Raw genomic sequence first — 27,184 nt, 5'->3', positions numbered from 1 at the left:
ACACACTTAAAACAAACATTGCAGTTGGAATGGGCTATGCTTTTCTTTCTACTGCTTCCAATAACGTTTCCATTGGATGTTGAAGAGCAACATTCCCAAAGGGACCTTGCTGCTATACGCTGTCACCAGTGTCATCAGCTCTGCATTTATATTAGCATCAACCTTTGACAGTAAACTATCAATAATTTTTTTAAAAATTGCCACCTGTTATGATCTTAGCAATGGCAGGTATATTACTCCACTGATTCTGCAAAGCACTTTCAGTTTTTATTTCATATTTCCAGTTTCTGCAATATTTTGCTTTTATTGTCTTAGAGAAATCTTGGCCATCCCTTAAACGGGTTCACTTCCTCCTTGCTGATGACACCCAAAGCTGACTTCTCCACTTATGTACATAATTGATTGGAGCTTCTTATTGCCAGTTTGTACAACAGACTACCAGCCATCTAGTGGATCTAGGTAGTTTCCGCACGGCACTGAGAAAATTTATGGAAGTGAAGCCACTAAGATTGGCTGACCTCCATCTCCCTGGTATGCCATCCTCTTCATAACTCGTGATCTCTCTTGGAATGCCCAGCTTTGAAACTGCAAAGTGTGATCATTTTCATCATTATAGTTTGATGTTGCAAATAAACCTCGCCTCCATCTGAGTAGATCAGAAAAAATTTCCTTCGTAACCTGAAGGGAATTTATGACCCTTCTACTGGGCTGACGTATAAAGACAGATATCATAGTCTGTCAGGTAAAAATGCAGCACTAATAACTGTTATGTTGATTTCAAATTGACTTAAAATGTGGTGCATAATTGGTTTTGGTAGGGGTTTTGCTGTGCTTAGCTTTATCATTTTGTCAGCTCACTAATAAAAGGTCGCAGAAGGTACAGAAACCCTCAGTTTTACATATGGTGGATAAGAGAGAATTATGGGAATCTTGTCTCTGTGGTAGGTTTGCATATTCTTTACAAATGACACCCATGCTGTGATGCGATAATTGACAAGGAATCCTGTTATTAAGAAGGTCTGTTGAGATAATTAGCACTCAAGGTTGCATTTTTTAATCGGACTTGAGTCAGATCATTTATCACAGCAGTAGCAAGCTGTCAGGGTCACATTATAAATGCTTGTTAATAATGAATAGAGATTAAACACAGACTGAATGAAAATTAGGCCGAGGAATAGTTATCAGAGGTCCTATTTTGATACTTACAGTGCTAATTTCACTTTATCTTGGCAAATAGGTCAAGTCCCAAAGCTTTATTTGTAGCTGGAAAATACAGAAGAATTGCACGAAGGTTTACAGCTTGTTTGTGTTTTAAACAGAGAGATAATAATTCTCCTCTTGCTCCTAATTGATTAGAATAAATTTATTCCATTTTTTGAGGAGCTGAATTAGCACAACACTGCTGACAGAACCAGGCTCTTCAGAGTAATTAGCCGACCTTAAGTTTATGAATAGAAATTTTGCATATTGAGTGAGATCTAATTTGTTAGCATTAGTAAACTACAGCACATTTAATTTAATCTAACCAATTTGTCTCTGACCCAGTTAAAGATAAGCATTTGGTTTGTGGTATAACCAGAATTCTTTAATGTGGAAAAACCTCTGTAGAAGGAATGCGAGTATGTTAACATAACAAGGCATGTTAAGTTCTTTGACTTATTCGTTCATACTCTTTTCATATGCATCTAGTTATTCTACTTGACTGAGCATTTTCCCTTTAGTTTTTAAAGCCAGAGGATAAAATGTGAATAATAAATTATTGATGAGTTTTATGGTTTCTGATTTGGATATTTAGGCTCATGGGTTTACACATTACAAAAATCTTAACTGTCAACAGTCTAGTAATGACATATTTATGTTATGCAGCATCAGCAACTCAGCACAAGAGCTTGTCATATAACCTGCTTTTTGTGTATGTGAGATTTTCAAATTATATCCTCCAAGTGCCAACTCACAGTGTGAGGTATTTTGGATCAGCTTTCAGTTTCCTTCTGCTGTTACAAGAATGTACATTGGAGACTTTTTTCCACTCAATCCCTGTTCCATTGTGTACCACTGTCTGCCAAGCTTGCCAAACACAACAGGGCAGCTGCAGTGTATGTATGTGTCTGCATGTGACAGCTCCCCTGATGTGGAAAGACATAGGCTGTAAAACAGCTACTGTAGAAACATGTAAGAATTTGGATTATCATCCAGGACTTGAACAGCCATGCTGTGTTACTTGCTGTAGTGTGATCAAAGTCCACCTTTGTTGACCTGTTGGGCTCAGTTTTATATTTACACAGACTTTAAACTTTTTGCACCTAATAAAGTGGCTACTGTTGTAGAAGTGTAATTTTTCTAAAAAGGCGTATTTCACTTATGCTAAAAATAGATGACAGTATCCATTTAAATTTGGGAATCGATTAACACAGTTCTATTTGTTTTAAGACTCATATTCAGTTATCATTTTTGTGTGTGACGCTTGCTATAAGAGGTCTAGCCACAGTCCAGAGTCACTAATTAATCAAATTGATATGTAATATTACCATCAAAGGCAGCAATTGGAGCAGTGAGAATATTTGAAAATCAGGGAGCAGTGAGACACCAATAATATTTGTGTCAGAAAGGCATTTAAACATTTCAGAGTTCTGAGATTCCTGAGAGCCAACCCTATTCTGGCATTTAATTGTTTAACCACAGCAAAGCTGCTCGTAGCACAGAGTGAAAACCGTAGTTCTTCCTTGGGATTTTTGACAAAAATGAGAAACTGAAGCAGAGAGGAAGGAGGAACAGAATAGTTTTTTTGGTTTGATTTATTATTGTCACATATCTTGGTATACAGTGAAGAGTATTTTGTTTCTTGAGCACTATACAGATAAAGCATACTGTTCATAGAGAAGGAGACGGTGCAGAATATTTTTAAATGTAAATAAATAAGAATATAAATGTATCCATGTGGTTGATTTTAATGCCATCCAGTGTAAAGAGTATGAGCAATGAGCAGGTGGTGAGGTTGATTGGACCCACTTTCCAATAAGTTCCCACACAGTCTTGTGGCCTAATTTTTTTTCTCTTGCCTGCCAGCACTGACATCAGTGTTTCCAACTGAGATCACTTGAGCTCGATCTTGGAACTTCGTGCAGGGTTGGAAACCATTTGACTCATGGAAAGGGAAGAGAAAGTTTCACAGGGTTATCATTCTGCACTCTGGGGAAATATGGGATCTGGCAGTGACAGAGAAAGACAAAGTGACTGTTCACAGGTCTGGGAAAGTAAGGATGAACAGACCTGAGTTGGAACAAATTATTCTCTCCAACACATTTGGATGCACCAGATTCTTGTATGGAGGATGAGGACGCTGGGTAGAACCACCAAAAACAAGAAACGACTTGTGTTGAGGGGAAAATTGGCATTTTTGTTGGAAATCAGTAGGAATAAGAGTATTTAGAAAGCTGCATACTAAATTTTGCCGTCTAGACGGAGTGTCTTGGATGCTTTGTTACGTTCCAGAGGTTAGTGCAAGAGTCATTTGGAAAGATTGGAAACAATTAAAGAAGGGGAGAGAGAGCATCCATCCAATCATCATGATCTATGTGGAAATAACTATTTAAAAATGGAGATGCCTGAAATTCTGAAGAACAGAATTTAGGAGGTGGACTTTAGCTGAATGAACAAACAAAGAATTAAATAATTGGCAGTCTGGATAATTAAGGAAGTGAGTCATTTAAACTAGGAATGAAGGAAGTCAGGAGCCAAAAAGAACAAGTAGAAAAAAAAGTAAATAGCAAATGTAATTTGACTAAAAATGGAACAGAAGAAAACAGGTGTACTGGAGGGAAAATTAAGTCTACCAGTTGTGAGCAGAACTAAGATTGAAATAAAGGAATTAAATGTTCAGTTGGAAGAAAAAAATCAAAGGACAGGTTTTAAATGTAAGCGAAGGTAAAGTAGTTTATATCTTGCAATACTCAGAGAGAGGAAATGGAATTGGAAGCAGTTATGTTACAGGAAGATATAAATGTAATAGCCCTAACAGAAACTTGGCAGCAAACAGGGGAGGGATTAATATTCTTATTACAAAATAGATAAGAAAGGAGGAATGGCAAAATTAGTAAAGAAGGAAATACATGCTGTAGTCAACCAATGTGGATAGAAATCAAAGATTAAAAATCATAGTTTATATTGGAATATCAGTTATATTAATAACCCACTTTTAACAAAATGTCTTAACACTCTTCCCAAGAGTCTTTCTTATAAAGCAAGATTAGAAGTAGAGCCACTTAAGGTGATATTGGGGAAGATGGCCAAGATCCTGGTCAGATGTATGTTTTAAGGAGCATTTTAAAGGAAGAAAGAGAGGTAGAGAGTTGGAGAAGTTCAGTGAGATAATTCTGGGTGGATTAAGGTATAGTCACCAATGATGGAGCAGTTAAAATTGAGGATGCTCAAAAGGCTGGAATGAGATGAGTGCACAGATATCCTGGAGGATTGTAGGGCTGAAGGATATTACAGGGAAAGGGAGGAGCAAAGCTATGAGTGATTTGAAAATGGGGGTGAGGATTTTAAAATTAAGGTGTTGCTTGACTAGGAGTAGTGTAGTTAGTGAGAATGAGCATGAAGTGTGGCACAGTGGTTAGGTTAGCACTGCTGCCTCACAGCACCAGGGATCCGGGCTCAATTCTGAACTTGGGTGACTGTGTGGAGTTTGCATGTTCTCCCTGTGTCTGTTTGGGTTTCCTCTGGTTGCTCCAGTCTCCTCCCATAGTTGAGAGATGTGCAGGTTAGGTTGATTGGCCATGCTAAATTGTCCCTTAGGGGGATTAGCAGGGTAAATACCTGGGGTTAAGGGGATAGGCTTGCGTGAGATTGCTATTAGTGCAGTCTTGATGGGCCAAATGGCCACAGCCTGCATGTAGGGATTCTATGAATGCGAATTGGTGCAAGTAAGTATCCAGGCAATAGACTTTTATGACCAAGTTTATGGAGGAAAGGATGTAGGGTGCCAGGAAGGAGAGTATTGGAATAGTCGAGTCCAGAGCCAATAGCTTGAATGAATGTTTCAGCACAGATGATTGGAAGTGGATAATTTGGGCAAAGGTTCAGAGGTAGAAATGGGAAGTCCCAGTGCTGTTGCGGAAATGTAATTGGAAGTTCATCTCAAGATCAACATTACATCAAAGTTTTGAACAATCTAGTTTAATCTTGCACGGTTGGCAGGGAGAGGGATGGAGTTTGGACCGGGGACCAAAAATAAGTGACCTCAGTTTTCTGAACGTTTAACTGGAGGAAATTTCAGCTCGTCCATTAGTAGATGCCAGATAAACAGTCTGATAGTTTAGCTTCGGTGAAGTCGAGATAAGTCACAACTAGGAACCATCAGCATATCTGAAAACTAATGCTGTGCTTTTGTTTGATATTAATGAAAGGCAACATACAGATAAGAAATGGAAGGGGCCTGGATAGATTCCTGGGGGATAACCAGTGCAGAAACAGGAAGAGAAGCCAGGTAATGATTCAATAGAAAAGTTTGGAACTGAGTGAGATCAGTCCCATCCAGCTAAACAATGATAGAGAGGGAAGAGGAGGAATGGTTTACCTTTGTCATAGTGAGATTGGATATAATTTGGAACTTTGAGAAGAGTCATAGAACATTACAGCACAGTATAGGCCCTTCAGCCCTTGATGTTGTGCCGACCTGTGAAACCAATCTAAAGCCCGTCTAACCTACACTATTCCAATATCATCCAAATGTTTATCCAGTGACCATTTAAATGTCCTTAATGTTGGCGAATCAACTACTGTTGGAGGCAGGGCATTCCACACTCTTACTACACTCTAAGTAAAGAACCTACCTCTGACATCTGTCCTTTATCTATCACCCCTCAGTTTAAAGCTATGTACCATCCGAGGAAAAAGGTTCACACTGTCCACCCTATCTAATCCTCTGATCATCTTATATGCCTCTATTAATTCACCTCTCAACCTTCTTCCTCTAAAGAAAACAGCCTCAAGTCCCTCAGCCTTTCTTCATAAGACCTTCCCACTATACCAGGCAACATTCTGGTAAATCTCCTCTGCACCCTTTCCAGTGCTTCCACATCCTTCCTATAATGTGGTGACTAGAACTGTACGCAATACTCCAACTATGGCTGCACCAGAGTTCTGTACAGCTGCAACGTGACCTCAAGGCTCCTAAACTCAATCCCTCTACTAATAAAAGCTAACACACCATATACCTTCTTAACAACCCTATCAACCTGGGTGCCACCTTTCAGGGATCTATGCACATGGACACCGAGACCTCTCTGCTCAACCACACTACCAAGTGACTTAACATTAGCCCAGTACGCTGTATTCCTGTTACTCCTTCCAAAGTGAATTACTTCACACTTTTCTGCATTAAACTCCATTTGCCACCTCTCAGCCCAGCTCTGCAGCTTATCTATGTCGCTCAGTACCCTTCTGCACTGTCCACAACTCCACCGACTTTAATGTCATCTGCAAATTTACTAACCCATCCTTCTATGCCCTCATCCAGGTCATTTATAAAAATGACAAACAGCAGTGGTCCCAAAATAGATCCTTGCGGTACACCACTAGTCTCTGAACTCCAGGATGAACATTTCCCATCAACCACCACCCTCTGTCTTCTTGCAGCTAGCCAATTTCTGACCCACCCTCAATCCCATGCCTCAGTATCTTCTGCAATAGCTTACCATGGGAAACCTTATCAGACACTTTACTGAAATCCATGTACATCCCATGATGTGGATGATGCTTTACCTCATCCACCTCTTTAGTCACCTTCTCAAAGAACTCAATAAGGTTTGTGAGACACGACCTACCCTTCACAAAACTGTATTGACGATCCGTAATCAAATTATTCCTTTCTAGATGATTATAAATCCTATCTTTTATAATTCTTTCCAAAACTTTGCCCTCAACAGAAGTAAGGCTCACTGGTCTATAATTACCAGGGTTGTCTCTACTCCCCTTTTTGAACAAGGGGATAACATTTGCTATCCTCCAGTCTTCTGGCACTATTCCTATATGCAGGAATATATAAAGATCAAAGCCAAAGACTCTGCAATCTCCTCCCTAGCCTCCCAGAGAATCCTTGGATAAATCCCATCTGGACTAGGGGACTTACCTATTTTCATACTTTCCAGAATTGCTAACACTTCCTCCTTATGAACCTCAATCCTGTCTAGTCTAATAGCCTGTATCTCAGTATTCTCGACAACATTGTCTTCTTCCTGTGTGAATACTGACGAAAAATATTCATTTAGCGCCTCTCCTATCTCTTCGGACTCCACGCACAATTTCCCACTACTGTCCTTGACTGGCCCTAATCTTAACCTAGTCATTCTTCTATCCCTGACATATCTCTAGAAAGCTTTAGGGTTTTCCTTGATCCTACCTGCCAAAGACTTCTCATGTCCTCTCCTGGCTCTTCTTAGCTCTCTCTTTAGGTCCTTCCTGGCTAACTTGTTACTCTCAAGTGCCCTAACTGAGCCTTCATGTCTCATCTTGACATAAGTCTCCTTCCTCTTCGCAAGCAATTCAACTTCTTTAGTAAATCACGGTTCCCCAGCTCGACCACTTTCTGCCTGCCTGACAGGTACATATTTATCAAGGACAGTCATTTCAGGACTGTGGTAGAGACAATATCCTGATTGGGGAGATTGTAACATGGGACAAAATTCTTATGGCCTCAAGTTAGTAGAATGAGAGGCAGGGGACAGAAAATAGCAGAGAACCAAAAAGTGAGCAGCCAATTTAAATGATTAATGACCACTTAGACTTAATTCCTCGTGGTTTATGACATTTTGATTCAGGGAGGCGACCTCCAAATAGCAAAATAAACACATAGGGTCAGAGAGCCCTGTCCGAATTTATTTTAAAATTCATCCTTCTGAGATACTGCCCTGTCTCATCAATACCCACCTCTCCCAGTCTTGCTGCTGAGGTTCTGGAGATGCCATTTCTCTGATGGATGTGGCAGCATCAGAAGTCTGCCTGCTATCATTAACTGGATGGGAAGCCCAGAGGCGGCCAAACAGGAGGCTAGTTTGTGCCAGTTCCCCTGCCAGCAAGTGCACACTCTGGACCCCCATTTTGTTCTGACATGGAATTTCCAAAGTCCATGGTAAAATCTTGCTCATAGCCTTCTGGGAAAGATGGGTTATTCAAATGCTCCCTGATTGTGGGAGGGGGATGAAAGGCTTGAGGTAGATTAAGGAGGCGAATAAGAATAACAAAGTTATTGTTCCAAGTGATTTTAATTCCCCGCTAATTGATTGGGGCAGGGATAGAGTAGAGTATTTGTAGACGCCTTTCTCGAGCCACTTGCTTTCCTGCAAGAAAGAGGCATTACAAAACCTAGTTTTGAGTCAAAAAAATTATGGTCAATAAGTCATGTGGGTGAGCATCTTGGAAGTAGGAACATACCAATGAAAAGATGACATTTATTGGCCCCTTAAGGACTACCTCCTTTCTTTGCTGGAGTTTTACATGTGGCAGGAAGTGTCCACATTGCAGCCTTTTTAAGGTTTGATAGAGATGCCCCCTGCTCAGGCACCCTTTGCCCACCTCCTCCTCCTCTTGAAGCCAAGATACTGCTCTGTGAACAAACACAGGCGTTAGAACCAATGAGTGAAGGGAAAGAGGAACATCCAGCTAAACAAAACAAACTCCGTAATAGGGGCAGAATTCAAGTTGCAAGCTTCTAAGCTAGCATATTTTCTAAGGATGTATAGTTAACTGACTGAACGTGCTGCTGAAAGAAATCATAGAATTCTTACATCGCAGAAAGCGGCCATTTGGCTCATTGAGCCTGCATGACCACAATCCCTCTCAGGCCCGATCCCTGTAACTCCATGTTTTTACCCTGCTAGTTCCCTGACAATAAGTGGCAATTTAGCATTGCCAATCAACCTAACCCGCTCATCTTTAACTTTGAGCTGTTAAGTCTGTTATGTTTGTTTTGTAGTAGTTACTTTCCTGATGTATTTCCTGATGCAAATGGAATTTAATGTTGGCAAATGTGAGGTTATCCACTTTGGTAGGAATAATGGTAGGAAGGACTGTTACTTACGTGGCGAAAAACTGCAGCATGCGACGGTGCAGAGGGACCTCGGGGCCCTTGTGCATGAGTCACGAAAACCCAGCCTGCAGGTGCAGCAGGTGGTCAGGAAGGCAAATGGGATGCTGGCCTTCATAGTGAGGGGGATTGAATATAAAAGTAGGGAGGTCTTGCTGCAGCTGTATAGGGCATTGGTGAGGCCGCAGCTGGAGTACTGTGTGCAGTTTTGGTCGCCGTACTTACGCAAGGATATTTTGGCCTTGGAGGGAGTGCAGAGGAGGTTTACTAGGCTGATACCGGAGTTGAGGGGGTTGAACTATGAAGAGAGGCTAAATAAACTAGGCTTGTACTCGTTAGAGTTTAGAAGAATGAGGGGAGATTTCATTGAGACATATAAGATGATGAATGGGATGGATAGGATAGAGGTGGAGAGGCTCTTCCCGCTCAGAAAGGACAGTAGGACTAGAGGGCACAGCCTCAAGATAAAGGGGGGGGGGCGGTTTAGAACGGAGTTGAGGAGGAACTTCTTCACTCAAAGGGTGGTGAATCTCTGGAATCCTCTGTCCGTTGAAGTGGTGGAGGCTGCCTCGCTAAATATATTTAAGACGCGGGTTGATAGGTTTTTGATAGGCAAGGGGATTAAAGGTTATGGGGAGAGGGCGGGAATGTGGAACTGAGCCACGACAGATCAGCCATGATCTTATTGAATGGCGGGGCAGGCTCGAGGGGCTAGATGGCCTACTCCTGCTCCTATTTCTTATGTTCTTATGAGACAGCTGCATGAGAAAAATTGAATTATTTCATTTGTCCAGTCTTTCAGATCTCTGGATTGTGCAATTTCAATATCCAACATTAACTTGCCTATTCTGAGTATATAAATGCTCATTCAGTATACACCCTCATGTGGAGGCCAGTGCAGCCATATTTTCTACTATGACCAGAGACCACTCTCGTGCAAGTATGAATTGATTTCAGACCATTGTGAACAGCACCACAGGGGATCTGGTTTTTCCATATGTTTGAAATAATGTATAAGCACTATCAATGAGTGATTTAAAGGCTGTTGAGTGATCTTGGGGCTGTTGTAGTTTATGATGCCTTCCAAGTTTCACGATCAGATTACGGCCATACAATAACTCTCCTGTGTTTGTTATTCCCTTTCTAAACTGTCTGAAGATTCCTGTTCCTGAATTTGTTAAACAGAAGTTAAGTAATGGCTGAACATTTCTACTGTACTGAGAGATTACTTTATAAACATGGGGCATCTCCAGTTCTTCAGTCCTGCAACATTCTACTGTCTCCTTCTGTTCTGGTCTCTTGTACATTTCCAGTTTCCTTGGCCCTGCCATTGCCGGATGTGCCTCAAGGTGTCTTGGTTCCAAGCTCTGCAAACTTCTCACTATATCTCTCTGCCTCTCTATCCCATGTGCCCCCCTCTAAAATGTTTCTTATAATCTGCCTTTCACCCAAATGTTTAATTACCTGTCCAAGTATATGACTTGCTGCCAGACCTTGTCTGATAACTGTCTAGTGCAGTTCCTTGTGACAGTTTCCTCCATTAAAAAAACATATAGGTGTTGTTGTTGCAAGAACTTGGGTGGCATGGTAGCACAGTGGTTAGCACTGCTGCTTCACAGCTCCAGGGACCTGGGTTCGATTCCTGGCTCAGGTCACTGTCTCTGTGGAGTTTGCACATTCTCGTCGTGTCTGCATGGGTTTCCTCCGGGTGCTCCGGTTTCCTCCCACAGTCCAAAGGTGTGCAGGTTAGGTTGATTGGCCATGCTAAAATTGCTCCTTAGTGTCCTGGGATGCGTAGGTTAGAGGGATTAGCGGGTAAATGTGTAGGGATATGGGGGTAGGGCCTGGGTGGGATTATGGTCGGTGCAGACTTGATGGGCCGAAGGGCCTCTCTCTGCACTGTATGGTTCTATGATTCTATCTGTGATTCTGTGAACTTTTGGCTTATTAGATATAGAAACGCCTTTATCTCTGCTGTACTGAATTACCAGTTTATGCTTTATTTGACCTCAATTATCCCAGACCAGAGGCAAAACGTGACCGACACTGCTGACCCTGATTGCTACTTGTGGTATCAATATCAACTAAGTGTGTATTAGGCCTGCTAATGTCTGCTTTCACACATGAAACATGACTGTTTGGATAAAGTACCATAGAATGATCGGCATCATGACACAGCATCACTGGAAAGGAGTAAAGGAAGAGAGAATGTTGCTTTAGGGATAAACAAAATGCCTTTCTACAAAAATCCTGTGCTTATCAAGTTGAGGTTTCAGCTCCTTTTGTCTCAGGGAGCAGCTATGCTCCCTAGATCAGGTACAGTATAACTCAACATTGAGTAAAGCTCCCTCTATTCTACATCCACTTTATCAAAATGCCTCAACAACAGCAATGTGCCTTTAATGTGGAAAGATGATCTGAGGCTCACAGAAAAAAAATGGATGCGAGCCAAAGGAGGTATTGGAAGGATTAACCAAAGGCTTGGTTAAAGAGATGGGTCTCAATGGAGGAGAAGGAGTTTGGGGGTTTACAGAATATTAACCCTAGGCATGATAGTGTATAGCAGGCGAAAGGAGGATGTGGTGCATACAGGATCAGGAGAAAAGGGTGGAGCAATACTGAAGGAAATTGCAGACATTGGCACTGTAAAATAACTTGTCAGTGATTTAATATATTTATCTAGAATAAACAGTTTTGGAATTTCTTCAGTCAAGAACATGTATGGCTCCTATGTGACGTTAATTTATATTGTTAATTGTTAGGGATGTTCCGTATTGCCAAGCCTTGATAATGATTTGATTAACAAGTTAAAATTTTGAGATTTTTTTAATGTGCATGAGTTGCTGGGGTAGAAAGAGAATTTTGCTTGTGCCTTCCTTTTCTCTGAATCATACATGTTATCAAAATAGAGTCAAACCATTGTCAATTAAATCTTGAGTTATTGGCCATATGAGATATTGAACATGTGGAGAGTGCCCAAATAAGCTGTTTTAAGGAATGTAGTAAGCATTGAGTTACTACCCTCAGCTGTGCTATTATAAAGAAGTACAGAGCAGAGATTAAAAAACTTCGACGCAGGCAGGTATGAAAAATGGCATGTAGAATCACTGGTATTCATTCATATTGACAAAATCCTGACAGCAATTCATCAGTTGGCCATCTTGGCTATGGTTGGTGCATTTATGTTGTGTGATTTTATGTGTGTAACTGTAGTTCCCAAGTGGGCAGAAATAGCTTAACAATTTGTAAAATGGAACGCAAAATAATTTTACACTACAGTAGGGAACAGTGGAAATTGGATCGACTCGAGCTTGCCCGCAGGAATTGTTCATCATTTAATTTCTTCAGAAGTAATATTTGCTCCATGAGACATCACTTAACATTGTAACTTAATGAATGTAATGTCGCTCATAAATTACTAGTGATTTAATATAAATATAGCTCCAGCTGCATTCTGGTTCTTGAAGTTTATGAACTTCTGCATTTTCAGGTCATTTTGGCTGGCAGCATGAAACACTGGAGGTTCATTTATTTCACCAAATTACAGTTAAATGTGGCTTGTTGTAAGACATGTTTACTGTTTAAAATGGTACTTTAGCATGTCAACTTGAGGATATTGAAGAGAAATTGAATTGACGAGAGCTATCTTGTAATTCACTTGAAAGCTGAGAGAAACTAAAAACCGCCCCAATATCAAAGACATTGGAAAAATATCATAATGGGGTACTGATGGAGTATAAATTTTCTTTTGTTGTACTATTTTTAAAGTCTTCAGTGTCCTACTTTTCCATTCTTTTTCCCCCAAAGAATCTTCCCTCCCTCCTGGGTAGCACAGTGGTTAGCGCTGCTGCCTCACAGCACAAGGGACCCAGGTTCAATTCCAGCCTTGGATGACTTGCACTGTTTGCACCTGCATTTGGGTGGGTTTCCTTCGGGTGCTCTGGTTTCCTCCCACAGTCCAATGATGTGCAGGTTAGTGGATTGGCCATGCTAAGTTGTCCGAGTGTCCCAAGATGTGTAGGTTAGGTGGATTAGCCATGGTAAATGTATGGAGTTACAGGGATAGGGCGAGGGCCTGGATAAGATACTCTGTCAGAGACTTGATGCATCCCACCATTTACAGTAGCTTGCGGCCATTTAATGCTCTGAGGAGCATTAATTGGCTGTAGGTGGGACTTCAGCCCTTTGGCTGGAAGTCCATTCCTGAGGCCCAAGCAGGGTGACCTGTTGAACTCCTCCCGTTCCTCAAATTTGTATGGCCCACATTTTGGCTGCAAGCAGGCTGAGGGCACCAACTGCTGCACCAAAACTAATGGACGCTGGGAGGGGAGTACACAATATTGATTCCCTTACTTCACCAGGAGGTATGTTGGCAGGCACGAGATGCACGCAAGAGGCAGTTCAGCATTCATGGAAGATTCAAAATCAGTTGGCAGAAAAATTCAGCATGGAAGGAGGCAATCAGAGGGAAAGTGAATGCAGACCAGCAGTAGCAACTGTCTGTTTTAATGTCGAGTCAGGAAGTACACTTTAGTTCAGTGCAAACTCTTATGAACTTCGGCATATTATGGCAGAAGAATCCTGTAAGTGCACAGCACCTTTCTTTGCACATTTATAAAGAGTTAGTGCTGCTTTCACAAAGACCAATGAAGCACTAGCCATGCCAACACATATCAGACCCAAAACTCCAGTATATAATCCCTAAAGCGAAATGCCAAGTATTTCACCTGTTTTCTGTTTTTACATATATATTGTGCTCATCAGTGCTTATTTCATGCATGAAACTCCAAGCAATCAAATTCCTAATATGTTGCAGCATTGAATCTGATTTCAGTCATTCCAGGGTACCAATGTCTTGCTGCATTTTAGATAGTCTTGCCTAACCCATCATTGATGAATGCATAAAAGCATATTTAGTGCATTCAACTCACTCCAATGTTTTATATTGATTTTTAGTGCAGTAAATTTGCAGAGTTTGTAATTTTGCAAATAATTGAGGTTAGATTTATTTCACTTAACACATTGTTAATTTAAAAATCTTTCAGGTCATTGATTTACTGCTGGTGTGCTTACTTTGTACATACAAATGACGCAGCTACATTTTTACAGTCATTATGGCACTCATAAATCATTACATCACTTCTGTTCACTTAAAAGCAAAACACAACTTAAATACTACTTACACTAGCAGATCTCCCTTGCTGTTTCTTACAGCTTTTATGCTCCCTCAACAGTGAGTTTGAAGGCGGGATGGCACGTAAACTCTATCAGATACCTTTCTCACTATCTACCTGCATCTTCCTATCTGTCTGAAATTTTACAGGATAGCTTTAATTGCATTGGCTAGTATTGGGCAAGTGTGGAATGGAACCTCCTTAATCCATCCCCTGGGCCCATTGGAGGCACACCCCAAGCCTCCCCAAATAGGTCAGCACCACAATTAACCCTCCCCCAGCCTCTTGAGCCAGTGCCAGTACCATCACCACCACCACCACACACCCTGCTCCCGCCCCGATTCTGTATCCTCGTAACCCTACTTACTTACTCCACTAATCCCCCAAACTTACATATCTGGGGACACAAAGAAACAATTTAGCATGGCCAATCTTTGGACTGTGGCAGGAAATCGGTGCACCAGGAGGAAATCCATTGCAGGCACAAGGAGGACATGCAAATTCCACATAGACAATCACCCAAGACTGGAATCGAACCCAGGTCCCTGATTCTGTGAGGCAGTAGTGCTTGCCACTGTGCTGCCCACGATCCACATATATCATCCAAATAGTAAAATAATATTGTCAATAGTTGGCTACTCCAGCAGAACTGGCCCAAGTACTATGAGGGATAATCCCCTAATCTTAACCTGGACTGTATGCTCCAACAAGGTTGACCAATTCCTGCTTCCTAGTATGTGCCCCCCACCCCCCCCAAACTTAGATCATGAGATCTCAGAATTTCCTGTATATATTGATTTTTCTTTTTAGTGTCTTGTTAAAGCTGAAAAAGGCAAATAATATAAATGTTTGGCTTAGTCTAGATAAATATTTAAATATTCTGCCTTTTACATCACAATGGAAAGAAGGATTAAGATTTATAAGAGTCTTGATTTCAAAACCTGATTTTGTTCCCACGGAGATGTGTGCAGCTCTATCCATTGGCCTCTGGGAGGCTCCCTAATACCATAATATTTAATGCGCTTTGAGTGCGCACTCTGTTCTAGAGATGTATTTGGGGGGTGGGGAAAAAGTTTACATAAGCCTTCCTTCACACAAATCTGGCAAACAGATTGAAATGTGGGCGGCCATTCTTTGTGGGCTTTCCAGTCTGGCTTCATTATTTTAATAGTTTACAGCAAGCTTACATAGCAGCAAGAGTCCAGAATTTACAGGGTAAGAAAATACGCTTGTTCAGTCAAGGTTCTTACTGTAGTATAAAGGACGCATTTTATTCAGTTTTTTCCTTTCATGAGGATAACAATTATGAGGCTCTTGGCAGATTTCAGCATTGTCTCATCTCAAAATGGTAGTTTATCTAATTAAAATGGAATTTTAAACAAAACTTGTGAAGTTCCAGCAGATGCCACTACCCTTACAAAGCTTGTTGGACACCTAGTAATTACATAAAAAGAATTATGTGTATTGAAATTCATATTTATTTCATAGTTTTTAAAACATTTATTTTAAGTTGACTTTCTTTTAGCTGAGCGTAGTATTAACTGCCATATATCATTGCTGGAGGGCCATTTTCCCAGAATGCACCACAGTTTTCATCTCTGACCCTCTTTGGCTATTAAATACGGCTGCTGTTTATTAAAGTTTCTTTATTTTCATGTTTGTAATGATACTTCAATAGTGGCCATCCTTTATTAACAACTTTTTTCTACTTAATGAAAACCCTATTATTTTGCAATAACTGTGCTTATGAAATGGATCAAACACAGAGGAAGGAAACTCCTGCTGCACGTTGCCTTAGAGGCTTTTGCATTCTTATGCACTCAGATGCTAAACCATTTCCATCCTAGCGGGGTTTCGACTTCATTTCTACTAGACCAACAAATTATGCCACTTTGGTTTAACAGAATTTCTATGTTTCACCAGTAAAATGTAACATAATTTCTGTTTTGTTGCCACGTTGTGATACTTTCTCTGAGTAACAAAGCCAAAGTCCCAGTACCTTAGATTGCACAGAAAACTTTATTTTGACTGTTTATAAAGACAACATTGCAAAGTTGCTCAAAATCATAGCAAATTCACTGCTGATTCACCATTATGCTTTAATCCCTCTCATGACTGAGATCTTAATTGTTTCATTGTCAAATTTGTAAAAAAAAGAAACTTTAGAATTCATAAAATAAGTTGAGATGTGGGCTTGATTGCACAAAATGATGCCATTGGATTTCAGTAAAAGGCAATGAAGTCTGTGCAAATAAACTTACTTGCAACAATGAATAGATATTTTAATGTCATTTTGGTAAAGGATCTTGCTTTACCGTTTTTGCTTTGCATTGGCTGTTTACCAGGTCACAGATTGTATGGTGGAATGTTGGGGCAGCTGCTGTTTGTGTAATGGATTGAGGTAGAAAGAATGTTTGCTCCGTCTGATTAAATGAAGAGAGGTAGTGACTTTATTTCTTAGATTCTTCTTCACCACTGCACCTTTCTTTTTCTTTCCCTCATGCTCAAATGGCATAGTGCACTGGTTAGACCATTGAAATATGAGGAAGGCATTCAGGTCTTGAAGAGAAAAGCTACAGAATTAGTCATTAGTATGAAACTGGAGAAATCTGGGATTTCAAATTTAAGCAGTAAATGAAAGTTGGAAGCGTATCTTTACTGGAACTAAACCTGATATCAGTGACTGAATGGTAGGTAGAAATGAAATCAATGGTAAGAAGGAAATTCACTTCTTCCACAGCACCATCTGAAAAACTGGGTTAGAAAGAGCAAGGCTGAGGATGATTCGTTCATGTGATTTGGACTTGAGTTCATTGGCAAGTGGCTTACTAGTTCCACTATCTAGCTCGCACATATTTATGCTAAACTTTTATATTTATGATAGCCAAGGAGTTCCTGAAATGAGATGGAATTTTTTTCAATCTTTTGGCGTATTCCGATGGAAATCCTGAAGAAATACCAGTTACAATGATGTTTAAAGTGAGCTGGAACACAATTCCACACAAATTAAAGTTTGTTTATTTATTAGAGTCACAAGTAGGCTCGCGTTAACACTGCAATGAAGTTACTGTGAAAATCCCCTAGTCGTCACACTCTGACGCCGGTTCAGATATACTGAGGAAGAATTTAACATGGCCAGTGCACCTAACCAGCATAGCTTTCGGACAATGGGAGGAAATCGGAACACCTAGAGGAAACATACACTCAATGTGCAGATTCCTCAAAGACAGTGATCCGAGCTGGGAATCAATCCTGGTGCTAACCACTGTGTCACCATGTGAAGTTAACATTTCCTGTCGTTTTCATTTTTTAATGGGCTTAAAAATACACAAGAACAAAATAATAGGCCAGACCACTTGCCATCAGTCTGAGAAGCTGAAAGGTGCGCAGTACAACTTGCTGCTTTCTGAAGTTGACAAATGAAACAAACCAGTCGTAGTCTGCACCTCCAATATAACACAACGTTTTATCAGTCAGCAAGACTCAACCACTGGCTTTCCCTTATCATGGAAGTAATCGAAAAAATGATGGAATGTGATTCCCAAAATGCCAATAAAAATCCCAGGTACTGCAAATGGAATTTGATTTATACAATGACAGTAAGCAATTGAATTGATCCTAAGTGTGGGGTCTTGGTTGTTAAAGAGGCGAGAAGGTCAACTTAAAGGATGTTGTTGACTAATAAACTGCCAAATGGCAAGACACAGTCATGTTCTTTATGTTTGCTAGTGTAAAATATTTTCAGTTTTTTGTAGCTGTTTTACAGGCCTGCCAAACACTCATGAGAGTCCCATTTTCCAGAGTTCCAACATTAGATGTGAACTTGATCATTTCCAGCATGGAATGGAGAAATAATCCTGTCATCTTGGCTAAAACCGTATGTTTGCCGTGCAATAGCTATTTGTTCCCTAGCCAAGAACAACCAGCCCTTTCAGGAAATAAAATGTTGAATTTAATTTCATTCTCCATCATCTGGCACAGGGCTGACCTCAGAAATTGCTGCTGTTTTTTCAATGAGCAGAACTTTTCATACAAACTTTTTTTTTTATTGAATCATTTTGGAGACTTGAGCTGTAGTCCTGAATGAGTGCATAAAAAGTGGCTTAGCAATAAGTGCTAAGAATAATTATAAAAGGTCCATAAACTTCTGTTTATCTCAGGCATCAACAAGAGATTGATCACTTGCAAACACTTTTAGGACCCAATAACAAAATGTGTAGTTTGTTTGAAGAAAGGGAAGGAGTTATTTCGAGGAAAAGGGAGCAATGAAGATTTAACTGACATTTAGTCTGGAACAAATGATTATAGGAAGAACTTGTTGCTATATAGTATCTTTCATATTCTCAAGATATCCCATAGTACTTAACAGGGAATTAATTGCTTTTGAAAGTATTGTTTTGCACACAAATGTAGCAGAAAATTTCTGTGTGGTAAAGTGCCACAAATAGTAAATAAGTTGGCCAGTTTTGGCGACGTTAAGAGATAAATGTTGACCTTGCATTTCCTCAAAACATACCATGAACATTTTTTTAATGTCTACATAAGAAGGCTGATGAGAACTCTGCATATTGTCTCATTCAAAAAATGCACCTCTGCTAGTAGATCCCTCATCAGTAATGCACTGAAGTCGATTGTATTCGATTGCTGGAGTGAGACTTGAACCAAATCCATCTGACTCAGGTGAGAGTGCAGCTATGAACTATGCTGACAGTAAATATAACATTTGACAGATAAGTTATTCAATAGTTCAGTAGCTTAATCCCATCATATATTACCATAAAGGCGTGTACCCACCCTCATAGCTGACCAATGAATTTTTAAAAATCTGAAATGCTGCCAGATTCATAAAAATTTGTACTTTTCATGCCCCTTCCATGTTTTTCACTTGCTCTTAAAAAAAAATTGTACAGTAAAGCTGATCTAAGTTATTATTCTCTGGCAGAGAGCCACAGATTACCTGTGTGTTTTTGTCATTGCAGATTTATGACTGATGCTGCTCGCCGGGAACAAGAATCCCTGAAGAAAAAGATTCAACCTAAACTATCTTTATCAATATCGAGCACTATTCCTCGAGGAAGTATTTCTACACCACAACGTCACAACAGCGGCAGCCTTACTCCACCAGTCACCCCACCTGTTACTCCATCATCATCATTCCGAAGCATTACTCCCACAGGTACAAAAGAAAAATAATCCCTTAAATAAGTTTAAGACTAAATCTGCAAATGTAGCTTTTTTCAGTCTTGAGTTAATTGAACTCACTTGACATGGCAACTATGACTGCTGCAATTGACCGTGGTACTTTTGAACTGAGGCATAGGGGGAGAATCGGGCCAAATTCCTTCTGATTGCTACTTCATGATCCCCTGCTAGATGATGCACATATGTGAATGATGGCCCCTCACAGCTGGAGAGCCTGATAATATTCAATTAGTTACTTGTGTAAAATATCCAGTACCCGTGGAATCATAATTTAATTCAGTAGCTCAACATTAGGTGGGGAGGGGGAGAAAATTGAGGTTTTATTCTTTATGATTCAGAGTTAATGAAATACATTTTAAGAAGTGAGAATTTGAGAAATTAAGATCAGTAGTTGAGAAATGAAAATGAAAGATAAATTATCTGAGGGATGTTTAACATAAAAGGGAAGGTGAAATAGGAATAAGGTGAAAAGGAAACATGATTAAATAAACATTTTAACTAAGGGGACAGCTGGAGGAATAGTTAGAGAAAAGCAAACAGCAGAAAGAAATATGAGTTGAATAAAAACTAAGTAGTATGTTTGCTGTGGAATGTTCACAAACACAAATAGAGGTGAAAAGTTGCAAAATCAGTATGTTAATCATTCAGCTTAAATAATGAATTACAACCTAAGAAAGCAAAGTACCAATAAAATCACAAGTCCAGACATAAGTTAGGCATCTGGAATTGGATTTCAGATCAATGTTGTCAAGTGGAAAACAGGCAGGAATGATCAAAAACGTACTCTAAAGATGGCCTCCATATTGGACACTGCTGCTTTAGATGTCCTTGGAATGATTGGCAAAGTTAATACTAGGAAACATCAAGGAGGCAAATCTGTTGTAAGAAGTAGATCCTGAGAGAGAGAAAATTTCAAAATAAGCTGCTCTGGTTAGACATTTCTAAGAAGTACTTTTGGATGATGCTGCCAAATAGCAGCATATAGATGGAAAACAGAAGGCAGCCAAAGATAGATCTTTGGGGATCTCCAGAGGTAATGGTGCACCAACAGGAAGCGAAACCATTGCAAATGGTTCTTTAGGTATTACTGGACAGAAAAGATTGATAGCAAGTAAGGGCAGCCCCATCCAGCTGGGTGATGGAGGAGAAGGGATGGAGGACTGTCAGTTGTGTGAACAACTGCGAACAAGTCAGGAAGGTGAGGAAGAGGTGTAGTTTACCATTGTCACAGTTACATAGGATGGCATTTCTGACTTCAATAAATGCATTTTGATATTGTGGTAGCGTTGAAAATCTGAATGAAAGGATTCAAACAAGGAATTCTGGAAAAGATGGGCACAATTTTGGGAAGCAACAACACATAGATGAACTTTGGAAGGGAAAATGAGGTTGAGAATAGGGTGCTAGTTTGCAAGTTCAGAGGGATTGAACAGAATGCTGAAAGAGACTAGAGAAGAAATTTGCAAGGGAGTACATTTCATTGAGGGAGTCAGTGAACTCTGAAAAGGTACCAATAAATTGAAAATAGGCAAAACTTTATCCAAGAAGTTCACAAAACAAATTTGGACTACTACAGACACCTTTGCCTGTCTTCCATTCAAATCTAAGATATTGGAATTGATTATCAGCAGTAAATCTGAGAACAATCTCTACATCAATAGCCTAGTTAAAACTATTCAGCATGGATTCAAAAGGAGAGGGTCCTGCCTGATCAACCTCCTCAACTATTTGACTCCAGGTTGTACTTTGAATGATGTCACATGAAAACCCATTAATTAATCTTAAAGGAATCGGGATTCAGGGTAAGCCCTGTGAATGGATAAGAAACTAAAAGATATAGGGACTTGCTTGATAGAAAAGTTTTGTTCAAGTTTGGCGGGGGGGTGGGGGGGGGGCAGGTGTCGCGGGGTGGCAAGGGTGGAGTGTGGTCTGGGCTGTTACTGTTTCTTATTCACACGAATGATCAAGATACAGAAATTCAACACAATGTGGTAATTTGCACAAGCCAGAAGCATCAGTAGAATTGAAGGAAGTAATTCAAATATTACCAAGAATGTATAACAGCAGCAGACAAAATTTAACACAAAGTATGAAATGGAAACAAAAATATTAGTCAGTGCTGTTGAAGTAACCAAGGTTGAAGCTGAAGGCTTGATAAATATATCCAGTTAATGCAGAGCAGCAACCAAGAAAGCTACGAGGGTGTTGAATTGTAAAGCCAAAATAACAAAGTGTAAGTCAAAGCAGATAAAGAACAAATTGTATCAGCTCTCATCAGATTGCATCTTTAACACATTGCCCAAGTTCTTGTTATTAACCAGAATCTGGACAAAGCACTGGTGGCAGTACAGAGAAGGCTGATTTCTAAATTCAGAGGTCTGAGTTGTGAGGAAAGATTGGTTTAACCTGGATTTTCAACATGACAATCTGATATACCATTTCTTGTCGAGGCTAGAGAGAAAGTTACTTTTAAATTAAACTCTGCCAGTAGAATTATGAGATACGGGTTGAAAATCCTTAAAAGTAAATTGAAGATGGATTTCAGAAAAAGAGGATGAACAACATGGAATGGATGTCCAATGAGATTAGTTGAAGCAAAAACCTGTTGCCATTAAGAAAAATGAATGCTATGATAGAGGGCATTGGGATCTCTCAGAATAGATATATTGCAATGATCTTTCTCATATGTAATAAACTTGTGATTGACTGGTTTCAAAATTTAACAGTTCTTTCCTGTTAAATGCAGTTTTTATTTGGTGCCTACAAGGCACAAATCAGGTATTCAAGTATGGCTCTAGTTGAAAGCGCAACGAGTAGCCTTTTTATTCCCCCGTCCCCTTTAGTCCAGAGTTGATTAATTACATCTGTAATACATAATGCAGTGATATGACAAATTACAGAAGGCTTTAACCTACATATAATGATACAGTACAAATGTAGCAGAAATGATAGTGTTGATGTGAGTCAGAGAAGTGACAAGTAAAGGTAATAAACCTTTTTCCATTATGCCACAATTAAATATTTTCTTTGCTTAAGGACAGTAAAACGGGGTCAATAAAAGTTCAAGTTGAGGGATGGTTATTTGTTCATATCATTGCACTGGTCTTTGTGTTCGAGAAAAGCATTGTTAACTCCAGAATTATGTTACATTACGTTATGTTATGTTCCCCTTGTGTATCTATACATGACTGATAATGCTACAGGATGCACAATAATTACACTGTTACAAATCTGGCATTTATTCGTAACACGGTATAAGCTTAATTCATAAATCTTAGCACTAGTTTCTCTCATTAGCCATAGAAATTTTACTCAGACTAAAATATGAAAAACTTTTTTTAAATGTTGTTAGAAGCCTGCTGAAAGTAATTTGATAAAGTCACTGAACTGTGGTTTTGCAGCAGAAATGGCAACATCATGTCAAAAATATAAAAATAAACTTTTTACAAGACTCCAACTGTGCAGGATTTAAAAGAATATATTGATTGAGAGCTGTAATAAGTCTTTTTCTAGCTAAGAATTATGTTACTTGACAAAGTCCTTTGCTTAAGCGATGAGATAGGCCAATTCATATTTATACTTTGGACCAAAGAGAAGAAACAATTTCTTTGTATATTTTAAAACTGCACTATGTAATTTGTATAAATAATAATGGATAATAATTAAGAAACAATAAAGATGCCATTACATTTAGTGTATATTCTATCATTGTCATCAGCATCCTTCCATCAAAACAAGATAGGAAATATACAGTAAATGTGTTAGGGATGAGAGTTTTATTATCAGCTAGTGGGAAAGATGCAGCAAAACAAACTTGCAAGGAATTTCCAGAGGTGCAAGAATTTTGGAGTAGTTAGTGGAGAATTTTAATTCTCCTGATCTAGATTGTGATCATAATATAAAGAGCACAGAGGCCATGTGTATCTAGAGTGTGTTCAGGAGAATTTTCTGTATCAGTACATTACCAGTGCACTGAGGAAGGAAGCATTGATGAAATGGGTTCAGTGGACTGAGGTCAGATCTAGCCAAGTAAGTTGGATTCAAAAATAGAGCTGCTGGATGACAAAAGAGGTCAAGAGTAAGGTAAAACTTTAAAAGATGCGTGTGGCAAATGCCGGACGGATATAAGAATTGAGAACTTGGTTTTGGACAGAAGGTTCAGAGGGGAAATTAAAAAAATGAACAAAAGAAGCAAAAAAATTGTGAGGAGACTGTCAGCTGACATAAAGCAGAATTCAAAATTCTTCTATAGGTGTATAAATAGTAACAGCTGGAGAAAGGAGAAGTAGGACCTATTATGGACTTAAAATGGAATTTATGCATGGAGACATGGCTGAAGCAGTAATTAGGTCCTTTGCATCTATCCTTGCCAAGGAAGATGATGTTACTCAAATTGTATTGAAGGAGGAGGTAGTTGAAACACTGGTCTAAATATTGACTAATATGTGGTATTGTTAAAATCTCCTTAGAAATAGTTAAATTAGTAGAGAAACTTAGGTGGATGTTTGACAAAGGTGTTCAGAGTCATGAGGAATCTGGATAGCGTAGATAGGAAACAGTTGATTCCATTGGTGGAAGGATCAGAACCGGAGGATACCAATTTAAGGTGATTGACAAAGTAAGCAATGGCAACATGAGGAACCAGGTTTTTATGCAGTGATTGGTTAGGAACTGAAATAAACAGCCTGAGAGTGTGGTGGAAGCTGAGTCAACCAAGACCTTCAAAAAAGGATTGGAAAAATTGCAGGGCTGTGCGGAAAAGACAGGTGGGTGGCATTAGATGAATTGCTTTTGCAGAGAGCTGGCATGGAAACTATAAATTCAATTTTGGAGAAAGTTGAATGATGGCAAATAGAGAAGGAAGATTTGAGGCTGCATCTAGTGGTTTAAGGACTATGAGGTTGGAAAGAAAAGTCAGTAACAGTGCTGGAAACAGTGGCTTAAAGTTCAGTGGTGGGGTCATGATCCGGTCTCTCCCCACCTTCTATCCACCACCTGTGCCTTGCCAAACCTGTTCACTCATTGAGTAACCTTTCTAATAACTTATCTCATTTCCCCAAAATAAAAGGTGTTATTATGGATCCTATATGGGTCCCAGATATGCATGTCTCTCTGTGAGGTAGTGGAACAATTCCATCGATCCCCATCACTCGCTTTTTTTTAAACTGGTGTGTTGATAACTTGTATCAGTGCCAATTCCTGCTCTTGCTTTTTTCTGGCTGGATTGGAGAGACTCGGAGTCACAGAGGTTTACAGCATGAAAACTTTGGCCCAAGTTGTCCATGCAGTCCCTATTTTTTAACCCCTAAGCTAGTCCCAATTGCCTGTGTTTGGCACAGATCCTTCTATACACACCTTACCCATGTAACTGTTATTTTTAAAAAACTGAACGCTTTTTAAAAGATAAAATTGTACCCACGTCTATTACTAGTTCTGGCAGCTTGTTTCAGACATTTTGTCACCCTCTGTGTGGAAAAGATTGCCCCTTTGGACCATTTTGCATTTCTTCCCTCTCACCTTAAACATGTGCCCTCTAGTTTTAGACTCCCTACCTTTGGGAAAATATATTGACTATCTAGCTGATCGATGCCCCCCATTATTTTATAGGCCTGTATAGGGTCATCCCTAAGCCTTCTACACTCCAGAGAAAAAAATCCCAGCCTATCCACTTTCTCCTTATAACTTGAACCATCAAATCCAGGTGGCATCCTAGTAAATCTTTTCTGCGCTCTTTCTAGTTTAATAATATCCTTACTATAACAGGCTGACCAGAACAGTACACAGTATTCCAAGTGTGGCCTTACCAATGTCTTGTACAGTTTGAACAAAACGTCCCAACTCCTGTATTCAGTGTTCTGACTAATGAAAACAAACATGCTGAATGCTTTCTTCACCACTCTGTCCACCTGTGACTCCACTTTCAAGGAGCTATGAACTTATACCCCAAGATCTCTTTGTTCTATAGCTCTCACCAACGCCCTGTCATTAACTGAGTAAGTCCAGCCCTGGTTCAATCGACCAAAATGCATCACTCAAAAAAAAGTACTTCCTATTTCCTGCCTTTTTACACAACATAGAAAACACTTTCCATGAAAGATGTATAATGGAGAGACAGTGTTTGGCTGGAGTTTTAACCAGGCACAATTTTATCATTTTAGTTTATACGACTGAATAAGTGTCATTTGGAGCAGCAGCAGTATTGGTGGGAAATTCCCCAAGCCTCAGGCATAAACTGCCATACCCTCATTTGCAGGAGGAGCAACACATACTTAACAACAAAAGTGAACTACAATGAATTTAGAAGGTACATATTATTGAAGCATACATGAACTTCAAACATTTCAAATAGGTTACGTCCTAAAGTTGTAAAATTATCATGTATCTTATATTTGTAGATAGATGACCATAAGTAACCAGACTATGACAACTCTATTTCCCCTCAGAGGCATCAAACTATCCTAACTTTAAGTTCTCAAAGATTACTTAAAATATTGTGAGACATTACAGAACATGAATGCTCTTTAAACATGCTTCATTCTCAGCTACAGCATATAAAAAAACTACCAAAGGAAAAGAATCAGGAGAGTCAGATGGGTAATCTTGACTGTGGGTAGTAAGTTTTACATCTCTTCTGATTTTTATTGTGGTTGATGCTGGTTCACTGAGCTGTCATGTGTCAAAATTTTGCTTCTACTCTTCCATAATAGATTAGGAACAGGACCCTGAAGTGCCTATTTTCATAAAAGGCATCAAAGCAGAAGAAAGTAACTGCAGACACATTGATCTTTCTCCAATCCAACACAAAATAGTGAAATTAATTGTTTGGAATAAGCCTGTAGCACAACTATATAATAGATAGGTAGTAGTCAATATAAGTTGTTTCAACTGGGTGGTAGGTCTGAAAATGTAGATTAAGATTCAAATGGGTGTCTGAACCAGCATGTTTTAGACAATGCAAATTAGATTGGATATTTCAGAGATTGTAAGCACTTCTGGGTGTGGTAACCTGATTTATATGATCTCAGCAAGGAGTAATTGCTAGAACGGTTGGATAAAAGTGATGACTGCATTGTCTTTTTTGTTGAATTGCCCTCATTTGGTGCCATGAAGTACTGCTTTAATACTTCGCTACATTATAGATCAAGCCTCATGATTGAGTTGATATTCAGGATCACTGTCCCACTGTTCTCAGTTTCTATTTTTTTTGTGGGATGAGAGCGTTGATGCCAAGGGCAATGTTTCTTGCTCACACCTAATTACCCTGGTGGTGTGCCACCTTCTTGAACCACTGCAGTTTATCTGCTGTAGGTACACCCAAACAGCTGTTATAACAGGAAGGGAATTCCAGAATTTTGACCCAGCAACAGTGAAGGAATAGCAATATAGTTCCAAGTTATGATGTTTGGTGGCTTGAAGGGGAATTTGCAGATGGTGGTGTTTCCTTTAGTCTGCTGTCCTTATTCTTCCAGTTGGTCGAGGTTGTGTGTTTGGAAGGCTTTGTCAAAGGAGGCTTGGCAAGTTGCTTCTGTGCATCTTGTGTATAGTGCATGCTGCTGCCAATGTGTGCTGGTGATAGAGGGATTGAATGTTGAAGATGATAGATGGAGTGCCAGTCAAGCGGGCTGTTTATTCCTGGATATTTTATCATGTTGTTTGAACTGCAGTCATTCAGGGAAGTAGGGATTGTGCTTTGCAGATAAAACCACAAGAAATAGGATCAGGA

General features: G+C 39.6%; 1 protein-coding gene across 1 annotated transcript in view; it reads left to right on the top strand.

Annotated features, from left to right (window-relative positions):
• The window catches only part of jazf1b (JAZF zinc finger 1b), a 261,570-nt gene that overhangs the window by 191,683 nt on the left and 42,703 nt on the right, over positions 1–27,184 (top strand). The window contains exon 3 of the mRNA XM_080216210.1: positions 19,239–19,435. Coding sequence (XP_080072336.1) covers positions 19,239–19,435 — 197 coding nt within the window. The remainder of the gene's footprint in view (positions 1–19,238; positions 19,436–27,184) is intronic.

The sequence above is a fragment of the Carcharhinus amblyrhynchos genome, chromosome 2 (genome assembly GCF_965287045.1).
Source record: "Carcharhinus amblyrhynchos chromosome 2, sCarAmb.v2.hapA, whole genome shotgun sequence".
In the NCBI taxonomy this organism is placed as follows: domain Eukaryota; kingdom Metazoa; phylum Chordata; class Chondrichthyes; order Carcharhiniformes; family Carcharhinidae; genus Carcharhinus; species Carcharhinus amblyrhynchos.
Note: the sequence above shows the minus strand (reverse complement) of the source record. Positions and strands in the feature narration are given on the sequence as shown.